Here is a 19,827-nt window from a genome sequence, read left to right as displayed (position 1 = left end):
CTTTCTAACCAGCAATTCACCACTATACCAGACTGTGTCCCAGAATCATAAAAAATCAAGCAGATACTTTGGTCTAGTAGTTTATGGCACCAGGATAGATAGCGGAAGACCATCAGTTCAAGTTATGAAAGCCAGCTGGGTGACTTTGGTCCAATCACCAGGAAACTCTGCATTCTAGTCCTGCCTTAGTCTTGAAAGCCTGCTGGGCTAGTCCCTCCCTCTTAGTCCAACCTACCACCTGGGTTGTTGTGAGAAGGTTTTTTGGATATGTTCTCTGCCTTGAGTTATTTGTAAATATAATAAAGGCGGGATATCAATAAAATAAATAAGATTTAATAAATTATGACGGTGACGTAATGGAAGCACCTCCTTGATAGAATAACTTCATGCTAAGCTTAATTCAGTGTTTCCTGTGTATTCCTTGGTTGCACCCGGGGCCAGCCTGCCCTCAGCACTAGCCACCTTCCACAGGCCTGGTAAAGTGTCTTCCCTTCCAAAGTTCCCCCTTCATTCATCACTGATTTTCTTCTGGTGCCCACTCCCTGAGTAAGATTCAGTACCAGCTGGAGGAAAGCGACCATCTGGTTTTGTTGAGTCTCCCTGCCGAGGTTCCGGAAACGCTTCCTGAGCCAACGTCGCCGCCGGTGCGTGTGGTAGGTCTTCTCAGCAGCGTTCCAGAAGTGCGGAAACTCAGCAGGAGGGATGACAATACCATACTCCCACCCTGAGGAGGAAAGAGGTGCCATGAGGCCCATGGACAGATGAAGAAAGCACAGTGCAGCAACGCTTCCCTTCAAATTTTGCCGTTTACAGACCACGTACTCCCATGTTACACCCCTTTTAGGCGGCCTGCATTGGTTGCTGGTTGTTTTGCAGATGAGATTCAAGGTGTTAATTATGATCTTTAAAGAGCTCCATGGCTTAGGCCAGAGTATTTGCGATACTGCCTACTGCCACTGGTAGCCTCCCACCGTCTAGTACAAATCCACAGAGTTGGCCTCCTCAGGGTGCTGTCGGCCAGGCTGGCGACCCCCAGGGGGAGAGCCTTCTCTGTGGGCGCGCCTTCCCTCTGGAATGAGCTGCCCCCGGAGCTTCGCATAATTCCCGACCTCCGGTCCTTCTGGTGTGCCCTAAAAAGTTGGCTTTTCCAGCAAGCCGGCCTAGCATGAATAAAATAAATTATTAATTTTAATTGTTAATTTTAATTTAATTTCTAAATTCATTGTAAATGTCTATTGTTTTTTTGGGATATTCTATTTAATCTTTCTTTTAACTTTTGTAATATGTGTTTTTATATTGTACGCAACCCTGAGTCCTTTGGGAGAAGGGCGGCATATGTCCAATAAACCTAAACCCCACCCCCACCCCCACCTCACCCCCACCCCACCCCCAACCTTAACCCTAACCCTAATCCCAACCGCAACCTTAATCCCAACCCCAACCGCAACCCAACCCAACCCCAACCCAACCCAACCCTAATCCTAACCCCAACCCAACCCCAACCGCAACCCCAACTCCAACCCCAACCCCAAACTTAACCCTATCTTCCTGCCCAGAGGAAACTATAAGAAACTATTTCATGCATTGAGTATAAATCTGTATATTACTAGATTTTTAAAAAAACTGCTAATTCTCCATCCAGAGCTTCGATGGATGATTCCCAGTCATTTATCTACCTAATGTTTGCCCTTCCCCTTTCAGCTTAAAATTGCTTCAGTTAAATATCTGCGCTGCCTTTTCCAAATTGTCTGTCTGTCTATATACAAATACAGATATGACCTCATGGATGACCCCCAGGCTGTCAAAGACCTTGGAGTACTAATCTCAAACGATCTAAGCCCCAGAGCTCACTGTAACAGCATTGCCAAAAAGGCATTAAAAGTTGTTAACCTAATTTTGCAAAGCTGCTTCTCTGGCAACAGTTTATTGCTAACTAGGGCATACAAAACCTTTGCCAGACCAATTCTTGAATACAGCTCGTCTGCCTGGAATACCCACTGTATATTGGACATTAATACAATCGAGAGGTTCCAGAGGTATTTCACAAGAAGAGTCCTCTGCTCATAATAGAATCCCTTATGCCACCAGGCTAATTTTGGATCTGGACAACCTAGAACTACACCAACTATGGTCTGACCTAAATGCACAAAATTATCTGCTACAACATCCTACCTGTCAATGACCACTTCAGCTTCAACTGCAATAATACACGGGCAGACAATAGATGCAAACTCAAGGTAAACTGCTCCAAACTCAATTGCAGAAAGTACAACTTCAGCAACAGAGTAGTCAACGCCTGGAATGCTCTACCTGACTCTGTTGTTACATCCTCAAACCCCCACAGCTTCAACCTTAAACTCTCTACCATGGACCTCACCCCCATTCCTAAGGGGTCTGTAAAGGGGGCATGCATGTGCATCAGCGTGCCTACTGTCCCTGTCCTACTGTCCCCATTTATTTGTATACATTTCATGTGCTCATGTCCTTGTTTATACTTATACTTGTTATCTAGTACATGTTTGACAAACTAACTAACTAACTAACTAACTAACTAACTAACTAACTAACTAACTAAATAAAATAAATAAAATAAAATAAAATAAAATAAAATGAAATAGATGCAGCCAAATACTTGCCAGCATCATCCACGGCCCGGTTCAATTCCACTTTCCATTCTTCTACAAAGATCCATCCAGGAGGACACAAGATGTCTTCTTTACGGGGAGTAGGATCACCACTCTAAGAATGGCAAGGCACAACATGGAGTAGGAAATGGGAGGAAGGAAGATCTAAACATGTATTTGAAATCCAACCTCACGGAAGTTTATAAACCAGGCCAAGGTATGCAAGCTGGACACTAGTATTTGGGGAAACTTCTAAGGAAGCTAGAAGCTACAATTCTCTATTGCTCAAGTGTGATTGGACACACAAGGAATTTGTCTTCAGTTCAGAAGCTCTCAGTGTACATAAAAAGACAAGATACATTCTATAAGAATAGAATTGAATTGAATAAAAAGAATAGAATACAATAGAAAAATAGAATCGAATAGAAGAACAAAGCAGAAGAAAGAATAGAATAGAAAAACAGAAAAAATATAGAACAAAATAGAAGAAAAATAGAATAGAATAGAATGGAATAGAATAGAAAAAATAGAATAGAATATAGAATAGAAAAGAAAAAGAATAGACTATAGAATTGAATAGAAGAAAATTAGAATAGAAAAATAGAATAGAATAGAAGAAAATCAGAATAGAATAGAAAAGAAAAAGAATAGACTATAGAATTGAATTGAATAGAAGAAGAGAAAAGAAGAGAAGAGAAGAGAACAGAGCTGGAAGGGACCTTGGAAGTCTTCTAGTCCAACCCCTTGGTCAAGCAGGAGAACCTATACTATTTTAGACAAGTGACTGTCCAATCTCTTCTTTAAAGCCTCCAATAATAGAGCACCCACGATTTCTGGTGGCAAGCTTTTCCACTGGTTAAATATCCTCACTACTAGGAAGTTTCTCCTTAATTCCAGGTTGCTTCTCTCTTTGGTTAGTTTCCAACTGTTGGAGAAAATCTCCACCATATTGCTGCTAAGAGTCCTTGAAGCCATAGGGACTACTTTTTAAGACTCTACAAGCCTTTTGCTTTAAAGACTTTCTAGTTAAGTTAACCTTGAAAAAAGACACCCTTGAAACAAATGTTGGGAGGTTTTGTATCTCCATTTTGGGTGTTCCAGTCCCCACCCCTCAATGGAAAATCACTTTCAGCCATCAAAGAGATGTCCCTGCCAGCAAATCCTGTTTTATCTCTTCTTCATTTCTCTTTTATAAGTCCCAACCTGTTGTGACCCAGGCTTCACCAAATCCCGAAACAGATTCCTTGTCCCAACAAAACCCCTTTTTATTAAGCTAATGAGAATTCCTCTCATTCACATTTAGCAAAGTCTCGGCAAACAGTCTTTCAAGGGTGAATTTACAACCACAGACTTCATCAGTGTTGGAGAGTTGCCAGGCCGATATCTTCCAAACACAATGCTCTACAAGAAAATATTTGGCAAAGAGTCGCTGAGAGTCACGAACAAATCTTCACCCTAATTAAGCGAACGAATTATCTCCTGCAAACTCCACTCCCCTTTTGCTCCTCTTTATTCCCCATGGGAGGGGCCATTCACCATCCACCTGTGGCTTTACTCCCAAGTCGCCCCTTGTTCCTTAACTGTTCCCTTCTCCTGGCAGCTCTGACAAGCACACATTGGGAACAGGCTCCAGCTGCTCTTCTGCCCCACTGATCTCCGACACCAAAGGCAGCTGATAACTGTCAGGTGGCCTTGGCCCCATCTCTGTCTCTGACCCAGAGCCCTCACCAGAGCCTTCCCCAGCCTCCAGGACTGGCCCATGTTCCTCCCCAACCTCCTCACTGTCTGAGTCTGCTACCAGCTCTGCTGGCCGCTGGCAGGCCACAACACAACCTGAGCCACTCACCGCATTGCTGTAAGGGATCTTGGCTGGTTTCCATTGACGGCTAGGCTGTCGATTCTGGTTCTCATAAACTTCCTGAATCACTTCGGAATGGTTAGTCTCTTTGTCCAGCAAGAGCCTAGTGAGAAGAACAGTGGAAAAAGAAGATTGGGCTGCTATCAGTGGAAGAGCTTTTCTCCTAGAGTTGTGGGTGCTCCATCAATGAAGGTCTTCAAGAAAAGACTGGAGAGCCATTTGTCTGGGATGGAATAAGGTCTCTGTGCTGCCCCACTCTCTGTCTGTCTGTCTGTCTGTCTCTCTCTCTCTCTCTCACACACACACACACAGACACACGTGTGCTTTAAGGTAAAGGTTCCCCTTACATATATGTGCTAGTTGTTCCTGATATTAGGAGGCGGTGCTCATCTCTGTTTCAAAGCTGAACAGCCAGCGCTGTCCAAAGACATCTCCGTGGTCATGTGGCTGGCATGACTCAAAGCTGAAGGTGCACGGAACGCTGTTACTTTCCCAGCAAAGGTGATTCCTATTTTCCTACTTGCATTTTTTACCTGCTTTCGAACCGCTAGGTTGGCAGAAACTCGGACAAATAACAGGTGCACACTCCATCATGCAAGGCTAGGGATTCAAACTGTCGAACTGCCACCCTTTCTGATTGACAAGCACAGCGTCTTAACCACTGAGCCACCACACCCCTTTTTGTGTGTGCTTTAGAGAGTTTATTAATGTACCCCAGCAATTCCCTTCACCCAGCTTCAGAACTGTCCCGAATAAATCCAGCCACAAGCAGGTCAAGATTAGTCCACAAGGCAATGGCCAATGGTCCACCAAACGATGGAAAGTTGCTCCAACAAATAAGTCCACCAAACAAACTTCCACCAGGCCAAACTGAAATACACACACAAGAACTCACTCGGGAAGAGAAGTTCAGAGTCATTGAGACACAAAGTCAAGCAGGAAGCACGAGGAAGAAACACACACAGCCAGAAACCCAACACTGAATGAAATATTGAATGAAATGGAATGCCTGGCAAGAGGTCTCTGTGAGGCACGGACTCAAAAAAAGCAAATCTTCACAATAATAAGCAAAGTAATTGTCTCCTGCAATCAACACTCCTCCTTTGCTCCTAATTATTCCCCATGGGAGGGGCCATTCAGTGTCCACTTGTGCCTTTACTTCTGAGTCAACCCCTGTTCCTTAACTGTTGCATTCTCCTGACAGCTCTGTGCATATATGCATCTGGAACAGGCTCCAGCTGTTCTTCTGCCCTCCCCTTTATCTCCAACTCTAAAGGCAGCTGATAACTGTCAGATGGCCCTGGCCCCCTCTCTGCCTCCGACACAGAGCTCTCGTCAGAGCCTTCCCCAGACTCCAGGACTGGCCCAGGTTCCTCCCCAACCTCCTCACTGTCCGAGTATGTCACTAGCTCTGCTGGCAGCTGGGGGGCCACAACAGGGATTTTTTTTTAATGGAAAGCACATGTCCTGAAGGACAGACCTTTGTTCCCTGGTTGCTAACAAAAGTGCATATAGTCAGGGCTATGGTTTTCCCAGCTGCAGTGGATGGCTGTGAAAGTTGGACCCTAAAGAGGGCTGATTGCCAAAGAATGGACTCTGGAGCTGGAGAAGACTCCTGTGGATCCCTTGGACTGCAAGGCCATCCAACTGGTCAGTCCTAGAGGAGATAAACCCTGACTGCTCTTTAGAAGGCCATCCTCTAGAGTCCATTTAAGCTCATGCCGACTGCTTCAATGACTCCATCCAGCCACCTCCTTCTCTGTCATCCTCTTCTTCTTTTGCCCTCCATCTTTCCTAGCATTGGTCTCTTCTCCAGGGAGTCCTTCTTCCTTCTCGTTAGGTGGCCAAAGGATTTGAGCTTTCTCTCAGGATCTGGCCTTCTAAAGAGCAGTCAAGGGACTCACAGGAGTCTTCTCCAGTACCAGAGTTCAAAGGCCTCCATTCTTTGGTGCTCAATCTTCCTTATGGTCCAACTTTCACATCATCCATTGCAATTGGGAAAACCATAGCCTTGACTATATGCACTTTTGTTGACACAGTGATTCTCTGCTTTCACGTATGCTGCCTAGATTTGCCATAGCAAGAAAGGGAGACAGAGAAAATACAGAGAAAGGGAGACAGGCAGATAGACAAGAGATACACAAACACACAGACACAGACACAGACACAGACACACAGGGAGAGAGAGAGAGAGTGAGGGAGAGAGAGGGAGAGAGAAAGAGACAGAGAAAGAGACAGAGATAGAGAAAGGGAGACATAGAGAGAGACAGGGAGAGACAGACAGACAGAGAAAGAGAGAGAGAGAAAGAAAGAAAGAAAGAGAGAGAGAGAGAGAGAGAGAGAGAGAAAGACAGAGACACACACACAGAGAGAAAGGGAGACAGAGAAAGGTAGAGACAGACACTCAGAGAGACAGAGAGAGAGAGAGGAAAAGGGAGACAGACAGAGAGAGAGAGAGAGAAAGAGAGAGAGAAAGGGAGAGAGGGGAAGAGAGAGACAGAGAAAGGGAGAGAGAAAGGGAGAGAGAGAGGGAGAGAGAGAGGGAGAGAGAGGGAGAAAAAAGAGAAAGGCAGAGAAAGGGAGAGAGGGATAGATAGATAGATAGATAGATAGATAGATAGATAGAGAGAGAGAGAGAGAGAGAGAGAGAGAAAGGGAGACACACACACACACACACACACAGAGACAGAGACAGAGAGACAGAGAAAGGGAGACAGACAATGAAAGAGAGAGAGAGAGAGACAGAGAGAGAATGTCAAAGAAAAATGATTAAATCCATCAGCTCACCTCCTTTGGGGTTCTACAGCCCATTCGCCATCCCATTGCCAACCAGTGGGTAGCTGGAACTTGTCTCTGGGGAGGCTGACCTGTCCAGTCACATCTGAAAAGTTGGGGTGTGGCATAAGATCCATGACTCCCCAAATTCCGTGGGTCTTCTTTTGGTTTTCATACTGAAAACACCAGAACACAAATCCTCATCCAGGGGCTAACATTGGGATCCTTTCTAGCTTATTCTTTCCCACCTTTGGGTCCCTCCTGTTCAATGTTGCCTTCCCCATGACTGCCCTGTCGTTTTGGAACAGCCCCCCCCACCCCCAAGGTCTGGAGGGCCCTCATCCTCCTACCTAGGATGAAAATGAGCCCAACAATTATAAAGTTGGTGAGATATTGTGGGGTCTGTGAAGTCTCATTTGGGGTTTTCCCATAAAAAATGTTTTTATTTTTCAATTACAAAAATAAACATTCCATCTTTCCTTATGCAGTCTGTTGTCTGGGTGCAAACATCTCTGTGCCACATCGTTCCTCATTTGCCACATCTTTCCCATTCATATTGAAGGAGTAATATCAATATGAATCTATATTGGCTTCTGCTGCTATTATTGTATGTCAGAAATTAGTTGTTTTCTAGCCTAGCAAATGGGAACCTTAATACTGGACTGCAAATGTTATCTCACTGTTGCATCTTGCTTCTATTCTTGGCTTCAAAGCTAGGGACATTCTTGAAAGCTAGTAGAAGAAATTGTTACCCGGGAATATCAGGCCCCATAAATAAAGGAACCAAACTAGGGAGTTTTCCTCGCTCATAAATCCTTAAAGCATTCTGACGAAAAAAACAACTTGGCAAAGGGGGGGGGGGCTGGCACCCCTTACACAAGACTATATGAATTCTCCACAGATAAGATAGACAGAGATAGGAGCTTGAACAAAATAACGCTTTAAAGATCATGTTGGTAACGAATCTTTGTTTCTGATTGGATAAATTTTGTTTCTATCTGCCTAAAATGTATATAATATTCTGAGCCACTCTTGCAGGGTATGGTTATTCCTTACATGCATTGGTTTGTATGTTTTGGATATAGTTTTGTCACCCAGCTTTTGCTATGGTCGTAAATAAAAGCTGATATGTTTTGCAAGCTGATATGTTTTTCTTACTTTTTTGGCATTTCAATGGTTCGGGAAAACTGCTGGAACCTTACAATATTAACATTATTTCCCTGGACTCATATTATATATTAAACATTATAAAACTCTCCAGTTTTCTTCTTAATATTTTCTAGTGATAATACCATATTAACATTAAACATCATTATTCTCATCATAAACATACTAACAATTTTCATCTTATTTATATCTCTATTTTAATATATTTTCTACTTATTTTTTAGCCTTTTTCCTTTCCAAACTCCTTTTTTATTCTCCAGCCATTGGTAAAATATTTCCCAAATCATATAATATTCAGTTTGCTCTTTCTCCTTCTTTGCTAATGTTAATCTGTTCATTTCTGCACATTCTAATATTTTCCTTATCATCTTCTCATCAATAGGGATCTCTACACTTTTCCAATGTTGTGCAAATACAATTCTATTTGCGGTTAATATACGAAGGATTAAATATACATTCTCTTTATTATAAATTTCAGGTAGAATTCCTAGCAGAAATGTTTCTGGCTTCAGTCCAATATGTTGTTGTATCATCTCTTCCAGCTATATCTTAATTTTTATCCAATATTTCTTTGCCTCTCCACATGTCCACCACATATGATAATAAGATCCAGGTATTTGGTGGCACTTCCAACATTTAGCTGAGTTGTCTTTAAACATCTTTGCCAACCACATCGGTGGTGGATGCCATCTGTATTTCTCATGTTGGCACAGTGATGTCCCTGCTTTTAAGTATGCTGCATAGATATGCCATAGCTTCTTGCCATAGCAAGAAAGGGAGACAGAGAAAAGACAGAGAAAGGGAGACAGACAGATAGACAGAGACATACAGAGAGAGAGAGAGAGAGACAGACAGACAGACAGACAGACAGAGAAAGAAAGAGACAGAGACAGAGAGAGAGAGAGAGAGAGAGAGAGAGAGAGAGAGAGAGAGAGAGAGAGAGAGAGAGAGAGAGAGAAAGAAAGTCCACCACATATGATAATAAGATCCAGGTATTTGGTGGCACTTCCAACATTTAGCTGAGTTGTCTTTAAACATCTTTGCCAACCTCATTGGTGGTGGATGCCATCTGTATCTCTCATTTGGGGTTTTGTGGGCATGTATACATAGTCCTTGATTTATGACTATAATTGGACAGGAACGTTTGTCATGGTGATGCTAAGAGTCACCTGGATTCCATACACAAACCTCCCCCAGAACTGTCCTGGCTCATCTCACCGTTTCTGCAAAGACCGCAATCCTCCCTTCGCAACATCTCATGAAGTGAGCGCAGTCGGCCATCCTCCCCATCCACATTCGAACCCGGAGCATGGCGGGGATGGGGTTGTAATTCATTTTGCTTTGCATATCCTAGGAGGTGGGTGGATGAGAATGGAAGTGTCAGGCCCTTCAACCTTCCTTTCGTTAATTATTAGGATTGCAAATAGCAGTGGGCCTTAGACTTCTATACCGCTTCCCAATGCTTCCCAGCTCTCTCTAACCAGTTTACAGAGCCAGCATGTTGCCCCTCAACAATCTGGGTCCTCATTTTATCCAGATTGGAAGGATGGAAGGCTGAGTCAACCTTGAGCCGGTCAGGGTCGAACTCCTAGCAGTCGGCAGTGTTAGCTTGCATTCTAACCACTGAGAGGTAGGTAGGTAGGTAGGTAGGAAAGGAAGGAAGGAATAGCAATAGCACTTATATACTGCTTCACAAGCTTTACAGCCCTCTAAGTGGTTTACAGAGTCAGCCTCTTGCCCCCAACAATCTGGGTCCTCATTTGACCCACCTCAGATGGAAAGATGGAAGGCTGAGTCAACCTGGAGCCTGGTGAGATTTGAACTCCTGGCAGTGAACATTAAGTTATCCTGCAATACTGCATTCAAACCATAGAGAGGGAGGGAAGGAAGAAAGGAAGGAAGGAAGAAAAATAGTACTAGCAAATGTTGCTTTTGTTACCTTTAGGAAGAGGGTGTGGGTTTTGCCACACAGCCTGCCTTTGGCATGGGGGCCATCTTTGGAGAACATGATGGACTGGGACTTCACCCTGGCATAGGCCACCCGTCGGTCCTCCCACAGCATCCAGATCACCACATCTGGGATACTGATTTGAGTCTAGAAAGAGCAGAAGGGAAGAGAATCAGCCATCACTTCCTGGTCTCGCTGATGTTTTTCTTGATAATCCTGCTGCTTTCTGGAGTGTTAAGAGGAATGATAGAATAACAGAGTTAGAAGTAACCTTGTAGCAGTGATGGGTTCTTCCCAGTTTGGACCGGTTCGGCCGAACTGGTAGTGGTTTGGTGGCCTGGGTCGCTGGAACCAGCAGGGACCCGGGCTTGCCATGCCCCTGAACCGGTTCTCCTATGGGGCATCTTCGTGGGGCAGAGCCCCACATCCTTGACAATCAGCCCCCGCTGTCTTCCACCTAGTAGAAGCTGTAACAAGGAGTACCTCAATTGCGATGGAAGCAATCCGATTCAGCCAACCCTCAACTTTTGGGATGAGTTTGTGCAAGGGGGTTTTCCAGCTGGTTTTCTCTGCAGCTTTGCTGATTTGATGAAGCACACGAACCCTTAGTTTCCACAGCTGTTTATCGAGAACAGTCACAGCTTTCTGGATGTCCGGGGATGGCAAAGGTTTCCTGAAGATGGAGCAAAGGGAAGAAGACTCAGGAAAGATGTGGCTCAGGGGATTGATGTCCTATGGATTCCAACCATAGAACTAGGTAGAAACAGAGAGAGAATGCTTTTCCAATTTTGAGACTGTTTAAGAAGATGGTAGCCTAGAGGTAGCGCTCTCACCTCACAATCAGGAGACTGTGGGTTTGATCCTAGGTAGAGGCAGATATTTCTCTCTCTGGGTACAATGAAAATATATATTTCTGCAACAACTCAGGAAGTTCAAACTGCCCAAAGAGCTGCTGATTCTATTCTACAGGGGAATTATTGAGTCTGTCATGTGCACCTCCATAATGGTCTGGTTAAAACTAAAAACTAGTTTATTGTGAAAATTAACTTGAAACCTTCACACTACCAAGAAGAAACGGATTCTGCAAAATGGATTAAGAGAGTTTCTCTTAATTTTGTCCCTCTAGTGCAAGGGTGTCAAACTCAAGGCCTGCAGGCTGGATCCGACTTGTGAGGTGCTTAGATCTGGCCGATGAGATCACCCTGGAAACAGCGAAGGACCGACTTGTGGAGCCTCTGCTAGCAAAAACTGAGCTTGGGGGTGGGGGGAAGCATAAGGTGACCAGACATCCCGATTTTGGCGGGACAGTCACGATTTTTAATAATTTGTCCTGTGTCCCACGGCGTGTTAAAAAAATCCCGGTTTTCCAAAAGAAAGAAAATCAATTTTAAAAAGGACGCCGTTAAAAAAAAATGCTTTTATTTCTCTGAAGTGTCGTTCCCAATGTGGCCTGTAGAGGGCAGTGGTTTCCCTACCTCCCCTCCTGCGCGTGCATGCGCCGATGCGGGCCATTTTTCTGCAGGGAGAGCGACGGCTTTCCGCCGGCGGCAGCGCAGCAAGCTGGCAGGTGGGGATCTGGTTGGGAGAGGCTGGCGATGGGGGTGGCTTTTGAAAGGGTTGGGGGGCATTGGGGGAAGGCAATCGGTGGAAGTCTGCTTTGCAACTGCCAGTGAAGTCCCATCCCCCCCTCTCTTGCCTTTCCTTCTGCTTGCTCCATCCCAGCGGAGGCTGAGCCCACCTCTTATTTGGACCTCCTGCATCCCCCCACAAACAGAGCACCCCATTTCAAGCAATGAGGGGCACCAAACAGGGCAGGGTTGCAAACCCCCCCTGCCCCCAAGGCTGTAGGCAAAAGCTGCTCTCCAGCGTCCCTCCCTGCCCTGCCTTCCTGGAGCCATTTCTGTGGAGGTCCTTTTTGGCTTTAACACGAAGCCTTGAGGGGGGAACAGGGTGCGCCCAGGCACCTGTCTCGGACTCCGCCCCTGAATCAGGAACGCTGGAGAAGCTGGCTTTTAAAATCAACTTTTTGGAAGGAGGATGGGAGGACGGATGGGGAGAGTACTAAAGGCATCCCTGCTGAAATCACTTTTTAAAAAAGCCATTAAAAAAAAATCCCACTTTTAAGGTGGTGAGCAGATCTAATGCTCCTTCCGACTCCCCACAACAGAGAAAGGGAGGGGGGAAGAAAGTTAGGGAAGGAAGGAAAGAAGGAAGGAAAGGAAAGAAAGAGGGAAGGAAAGAAGGAAGGAAGGAAAAGAAGGAAGGAAAGGAGGAAGGAAGGAAGGAAGGAAGGAAGGAAGGAAGGAAGAAAGGAAGGAAGGAAGGAAAGAAGGGAAAAAAGAGTGACTAGCCTCATTTCATCCAAGCAGGTTTTCATGCCTAAAATGGGACTAGAAACTCCTGATTTCTTCTCTGGTGCCTGAACCACTACTAGGCAAACGGCTCTCTTATCCACATTTGATCTACTGTGACCAAATATCTTCCAAATCGTGCCAGGAAAGCAGCTCAGCACAGCTGCATTGAGCAACAGGAATTATTTTTACGGCTGTGTAGTTTCTCCTTTTGTAAAATTAGCAGATTAAACAGCAAACTCGCCACAAGATTGCAAGTAACTTCTAAAACTTCTCCTCAAATAGCAGTTATTTGAAACTACCCAGTGAGCAGAGTTGGGTGTTGATATTACTGTATCTCTGTATAAAGCCATGAATTTGTTATAGAAGGTCATAGACAAATAGCTGTCCTTTGGGGTCATTACAGGTGTCTGGAATAGAAGAACATGGGTGTTTTCTGATACAGAAGCATTTCGTACAAAATAGAGTGCAACATTGGCTAATAAACAATAGCTCCAAACTTAGTTTTAAATTCATACATTTAAATTCATTGCTATTTTCAGATACTATGTGAACGAGACAGTTTTTATATTCCAACACTTCAGGATACAGTGTTAAGCTTATTGCATTGGGAGATTTTGTACCACATTTGCTTAAAATATTTAAGAAAAAAAATGGTTGGATATTTTGTTGTTTAGAATGCAAGGCAAGCACACTTCAATTTTAAGGGACTGGGATTATTTCCATATACTGGACAGCTAGACCTCGATTTACAACCACAATTGACCCTAAAATTTCCATTGCGAAGCAAGATGGTTCCTCATTTCATGACCTTTCTTTCCATAGTTGTTAAGTGAGTCACTGCAATTGTTAAGTGAACCATGCAGTCATTAAGCAAGTTTGGCTTTTCCTGGTCACTTTGCTTGTTGGAAACCAGCTGGGAAAGTGACAAATGGTGATTGCATAATCCTGGATACTGCACCTATCATGAACACATGCCAGGTGCCAAGCAAATTTTGATCATGTGGTCATGAGGATGGTGCAGTGGTCATAAAGGAGAAAAACAGTCACAAATCAGAAGAGCAACAAAGATGATTAGGAGACTGGAGGCCAAAACATATGAGGAACTGTTTCTGGAACTAGATATGTCTAGTTTAATGAAAAGAAGGACTAGGAGAGACATGATAGCAATGTTCCAATATCTCAGGGGTTGCCACAAAGAAGAAGGAGTCAAACTATACTCCAAGGCACGTGAGGATAGAACAAGAAGCAATGGGTGGAAACTAATCAAGGAGAGAAGTTGTGAATGTTTCAACATTGGAAGTTTTTAAAAAGATGTTGGATAACCATTTTTCTGAAATGGTGTAGGGTTTCCTTCCTAAGGAGGGGTTAGACTAGAAGATCTCCAAGGTGCCTTCCAACTCTGTTATTCTATTCTAACATATACTGTTTTAAAGAAGCACAGAGGGAACAATCCTCCAGGCTTTAGTGACTATCACTAAGTGTTGTAGCTTATGATTCTTGATGAATGTATTCTATTTTATTTTTCTTTATGTACACTGAGAGCATATTCACCAAAGACAAATTCCTTGTGTGTTTAGGAGTTTAGCTTCTCTCTCTTGAAAATGTAAGCTAGCATAAGGCATTATAATGCAAGCTAGCCTTAGCTTTCAAACAGTTCATTTAGTGACCAAAGTTACAATGGCATTGAAAAAAGTGACATAACCATTTTTCACACTTAGCGACCATTTTTCACACTTAAGAGACCGTTGCAGCATCCTCATGGATGCAGCTCTACATGGGGCAGCCTTTGAAGAGTATTCGGAGACTACAACTCATCCAGAATGCAGCCGCATGAGCGATTGTGGGTGCACCTCGGTACACCCACGTTACACCTATCCTCTGCGAGCTGCACTGGCTACCGATCGGTCTCCGGATACGCTTCAAAGTGCTAGTCGTAACTTATAAAGCCCTTCATGGTATTGGACCTGGGTACTTGAGAGACCGCCTGCTGCCAATTACCTCCCATAGACCCATTAGATCGCACAGGGTCGGCCTCCTCCAGGTTCCGTCTACCAGCCAATGCCATCTGGCTACCACCCGGGGGAGGGCCTTCTCTGTAGCAGCTCCGGCCCTTTGGAATGAACTCCCCGCGGAGATTCGGACCCTCACCTCTCTCCAGGCCTTCCGGAAAGCCGTCAGAACCTGGCTGTGCCGGCAGGCCTGGGGTTGATGAGTCCCCCCCTCCGACTTGTATGGCTATATGACTCTTGTGTATTTTAATTACGTGTATTGTGTTTGTATCCCCTTTTCCCCTTTTAAGTTGTTTGCCCCCTTGAGTCCCTCCCGGAGAAGGGCGGCATACAAATAAACTAAATCTTAATCTTAATCTCATGGTCACGTGATCAAAATTTTGATGTTTGGCAACAGATTCATATTTATGATGGTTTCAGTGTCCTGGGGTCATGTAATCGTCTTTTGTGACCTTTTGACAAAATATAATTTTTTTAATCAAGCCCCCCCCCCCCACCAGTCAATGGTGTCCCTCTTTACCAATCTGAATATCTGGTCACCTTAGGGAAGCACCCTGAGCTCTGTTTTCGCTGGCAGATGGCTAGCAAAACAAATTAAAAGCAAAATGAAACAAAAAGAGAAATGCTTTCCCTTTTGCATTTGAGCATGCAAGAAGGGACAGGGAAGGAGAAAAGGAAAGGCAAAGAAAAAGAAGAGAAGATGGGAGGAGAGCAAGGAAGGAAAAGGAAGGAAAGAGGGGAAGGAAGGAGAAAGGAGAATGAAGAGGGAAGGAAAAAGAAGAAAAGGAATGAATGAATGAATGAATGAATGAAGGAAGGAAGGAAGGAAGGAAGGAAGGAAAGAAGGAGATTATAATGTGAAGTGAGGAAGGGTCTGAGGTAAGGTGACCAGACATCCCGCTTTTGGCGGGACACCCCCGCTTTTTGATGCATTTTCCCGCGTCCCGCCTGCTTTTTTAAAAGGCACGCTTTTTTTGGCGCTCGCAGCTCCCGCCCATCAGCTGCTGGGCTGGCTCATCGTTCTGTTCTATGCTACCTACAAATTTAAGCCAGCCCAGCCTGCCGCTCACTGATTTGATTGGCTGGACTCCAGCCAATCAGTGAGCTGGCCAATCAGCTCACTGATTGGCTGGACTCCTTAGCTGAGGACGCATGCGCGAGTCTCCATTTTATTTTGTCTTTCTTGTTGGGGTTGCAGCTGCGCTTACTGGTGGTGAGTAAAATAAATCATGTTTTGTAAAAAATTTTACTCGGAAGTAAATTTTACTTACTCCCGAGTAAAATTTTTACTCAGGAGTAAAATTTACTCCCGAGTAAAAATTTTACTCGGGAGTAAAAAGCGGCTGCCGGTCGCGCAGAGAACTTCCACGTGGTTCCATCCAGACTTGCCGCCCGTGCTGGCTGTGAACTCCGCAAAGCCAAAGGGGGAGAAGGCAGGAGGCTGTCTCCTCCTCCCAGCCCAGCAAACAGTCCGTTTTTCAGCCGTGCAGACAACTTCCACGTGGCTCTCGCAGCCCAGCAGAAGCATTTTTTCGGGGGAGGGCTCTGCCTTAAGCAAGAATTGCATTAATCATATGCACAATAAATAAAATATTATTTTAAAATACATTGAGCCTATACTCCTTACAGTAAATGACTCATCTGGAAACAAGCCAATAGCATTTTTTGTGCTTTCAAATTTACAGATGTTCCAAAATCAGCTTAAAGTCCAAATATTTAAAGACCACCCCCCTCAAAGCTATCTTACCAGAGCTTTAAATATCTTCTGGGGAGGCCCTGTAATCCCATTCATGACAAAGGTAGGGCTTTCTCAGGAGGAAGGTTTCAGCTGGTGCCCATCCTTTGGAAACCTCCTCCAGAGCAGGGAGCCCTAACCTGCTGTCCATTCAGGAAGGCTGTACAAATTATTCTGTCTTCTAGAGCCATTGGGATTTAATATGGTTTTATCACTGCATTTTCTTTTTATTGTTTTTGTGGAATTGTTACAATGATTTTATAATAATATAATTTTATTTGGCATTTTTGTTGCTGTAAACTGCTGAAAGCCCCTGATAGAATACAAATTATTTAATAATAAATTTAAAAAGCTGGATGCAAGATATGAAAACATTGCAAACTATTGTTCAAGATAATTTGAGAAAAGGGAATCATTCACCAAGAGTGCTAATAACTACTGCTAACCTTTTGACAAAAAAAATTTTTTTTTAATCAAGCCCCCCCCCCCCCCCCGTTCAAGGGTGTCCCTCTTTTCCAATCTGAAAATCTGGTCACCTTAGTCTGAGGGAAGTCTTGCCTTAGCACTTGGGCCACCACAGGTGCCCCTGACACGAGTGATATCAAACAGGCCACACCCTTTGGTCCTGGCCCTCACTCGCCTGAGGTCAAACACAACCCTGATGTGGCTCTCAATGAAATCAAGTTTGATATCCCTGCTAGCTCTAGTGTCAGGCCTGCAGACATCTTTTCTTTGGGGTCTTTGGCCTGCCATACTTTCTATTATTCTGCTATGCATTTTCTAGGGTGGGAAAATGGGAGGTGAGATTGTATGGAGTCACATACTATGTAGCTATAACAACATTCTTTCTAGAAAGTCAAGGTCCTTTGTCTCTGCACTTCTGAACCTGACAGGAACTGGATGGGTGGAAGTTGCCAGCATGGCAGGGGAAGATTTGGACCATTGAATGGATTTGTGGGTATTGGGGGCAAGATCTTGAACTTTCAACTGGGTGGGGAAAACCGGGAAGCTTTCAGATTCGGGTTTCCTCAGATGTGCCAACATGGCTCTCTTAATAAATTGGAACTTTGAGCAATACTTTGCCTCGGACTCTAATTTACTTTTGGATGCTATTTGGAACCCTGACATCTAGTGTAAGAACAAAAAACAGTTTCCTCATGGTTCTTTCTGTCCTCCTCGAGAAGCCACATTCCTATCAGAGTATCCCATTGAAAACTTACTTGCAGTCTTCGACCAAATCTTTCTGCAGCTTCTTCCAAACCATAGCCACTGATGGGTCATGGGGCTGGTGGATCGCTTTAAGAGTATCCAGATTCTTTTTCTGTTGGGGTGGGGGTGGAGAGAAGCACATGTCAATCCTTGTCATCCATGTCTCTTTAAGCGAAGTAACCTCTGGGAACAACAATGCGGACAATTCCCCAAATATCTGACTGCTTCCAGCTTGTAGTTAGAAGCAACCCCTGAGTTTCAGGGAGGTGTCAAAATGACAGTTACCACATGGTTGAAGCACAGCACAAGTTTTGAAAATGGGGAGGCACTGTCATTTTGACTTTTTTGGGTCACTACCCTCATCCTGTGAACATGCCCGGAATCTAAGTAGAATGTTAGATCTTCTGTTAAGTGTCAGGGTTCCGATGGATGCCTTAATTACCGTATTTTCACCCATATAACCCGCCCACGCAAATAACCCGCCCACGCGAATAACCCGCGGGTTTTCGGGATCGTGTAAAATATTTTCCGTATACCCCGCCCACGCATATAACCCGCGACGAGTAAGAGAGAAGGGAAACAGCTGAGATGGGGGGGGGGAAGAAACGGAGAAAGAAGCCTGCGCAAGCTGGGGAAGAGGAAAGGAACGGAGGAGAAGGAAACAGCTGAGATCGGGGTGGGGGAAGAAACGGAGAAAGAAGCCTGCGCAAGCTGGGGAAGAGGAAAGGAACGGAGGAGAAGGAAACAGCTGAGATCGGGGTGGGGGAAGAAACGGAGAAAGAAGCCTGCGCAAGCCTCCGATCGTGTAAAATATTTTCCGTATACCCCGCCCACGCATATAACCCGCAGGGGGGCGCTGTGCACGTAAAAAACGCATATAACCCGCGGGTTATATGGGTGAAAATACGGTACTGTATTTTTGGACTATAAGATGCACCGGAATATAAGATGCACCAAGATTTTGAAGAGGTAAATTTAAAAAAGGGTTTTGCCCTCCCCGTCCCACAGGAGCACTCTGCAGGGCTCCCAAACCCCTATGTGCATCAATTTTTGCGAAACATGCGATGCGCGGGGCAGGGTTTCAGGAGGCCAAAAATGCTGTATTCAGTGTATAAGACACACCCAGATTTTCACCTTCTTTTTTTGGGGGGAAAGGTGCTACTCTGAAAAGTACATTAATCTATGAGCCTCGAGCCAAGTTTCAAAGGAAATCCAGTGATTTATTAGCAGCAACATGTCAGCAGTACCTGAGTGGAGTTAGCGCTGCCCCAGGTGATTTATGGCCCAACCACACCCTGTTTCCTCACCCCTTCCTCCTAGGGTGTGTCATAAATCACATTCTCCAACCAAAGTCCTTTCACAGTGGTAGAAACCCCGCCTCTCCAGCTGGCTGTGGTAACCTGGGATACAGAGCCGAGGTGGTGCAGTGGTTAAATGCAGCATTGCAGGCTACTTCAGCTGACTGCAGTTCTGCAGTTTGGCTGTTCAAATCTCACCGGCTCAGGGTTGACTCAGCCTTCCATCCTTCCGAGGTGGGTAAAATGAGGACCCAGATTGTTGTTGGGGGCAATATGCTGACTGTAAACCGCTTAGAGAGGGCTGAAAGCCCTATGAAGCGGTATATAAGTCTAACTGCTATTGCTATACAATCTGGAGAAAGGTATGCGTGGAATGTGCTTCTGGTTGTGGCAGCTGCCCCCTCCTGCCTATGGCAAATCAAGAGAAGGCCAGGAGTGCTTTGCGAGTGAACATTAAGAAGCAGAATGGACCTTGATGGTTCTATGGTCCATCTTGTGACTAATGGGTTAGAAATTACCAATTATAGTCTACTGCTTGGTCTAAGTGAGGCTCAAGTCTTGTTGGCCTGTTATGTTAAGTCTAACGAAGAGAAGGACTAGGGATGATATGATAGCAGTCTTCCAATATTTGAGGGGCTGCCACAAAGAAGGGAGGGGTGTCAAACTATTCTCCAAAGCACTTGAGGGTAGAATAAGAAGCAATGAGTGTTGTACCCAATGTTGTACGCCGCCCTGAGTCCTTGGGAGAAGGGCGGCATATAAATCGAATAAACCTAAACCTAAACTAATCAAGGAGAGAAGCAACTTAGAACTTAGGAGAAATTTCCTGACAGGGAGAACAATTAATCAA

The 19,827-nt window shown here is 44.7% G+C and overlaps 1 protein-coding gene across 1 annotated transcript in view; it reads right to left on the bottom strand.

The window, feature by feature from the left end:
- LOC106542907 (myoferlin) overlaps window positions 1-19,827 on the bottom strand; it is an 83,333-nt gene that overhangs the window by 48,262 nt on the left and 15,244 nt on the right. Inside the window, exons 10-17 of the mRNA XM_087703498.1 lie at window positions 17,691-17,862; window positions 10,856-11,045; window positions 10,364-10,519; window positions 9,643-9,774; window positions 7,270-7,433; window positions 4,471-4,585; window positions 2,633-2,739; window positions 405-861 (exon numbers count right to left, since the gene is read on the bottom strand). Coding sequence (XP_087559624.1) covers window positions 405-861; window positions 2,633-2,739; window positions 4,471-4,585; window positions 7,270-7,433; window positions 9,643-9,774; window positions 10,364-10,519; window positions 10,856-11,045; window positions 17,691-17,862 — 1,493 coding nt within the window. The remainder of the gene's footprint in view (window positions 1-404; window positions 862-2,632; window positions 2,740-4,470; window positions 4,586-7,269; window positions 7,434-9,642; window positions 9,775-10,363; window positions 10,520-10,855; window positions 11,046-17,690; window positions 17,863-19,827) is intronic.

This window comes from Thamnophis sirtalis, unplaced genomic scaffold, assembly GCF_051295495.1.
Source record: "Thamnophis sirtalis isolate CommonGarterSnake01/CBP01778 unplaced genomic scaffold, rThaSir2_p1.2 scaffold_2, whole genome shotgun sequence".
Taxonomy (NCBI): domain Eukaryota; kingdom Metazoa; phylum Chordata; class Lepidosauria; order Squamata; family Natricidae; genus Thamnophis; species Thamnophis sirtalis.
Note: the sequence above shows the minus strand (reverse complement) of the source record. Positions and strands in the feature narration are given on the sequence as shown.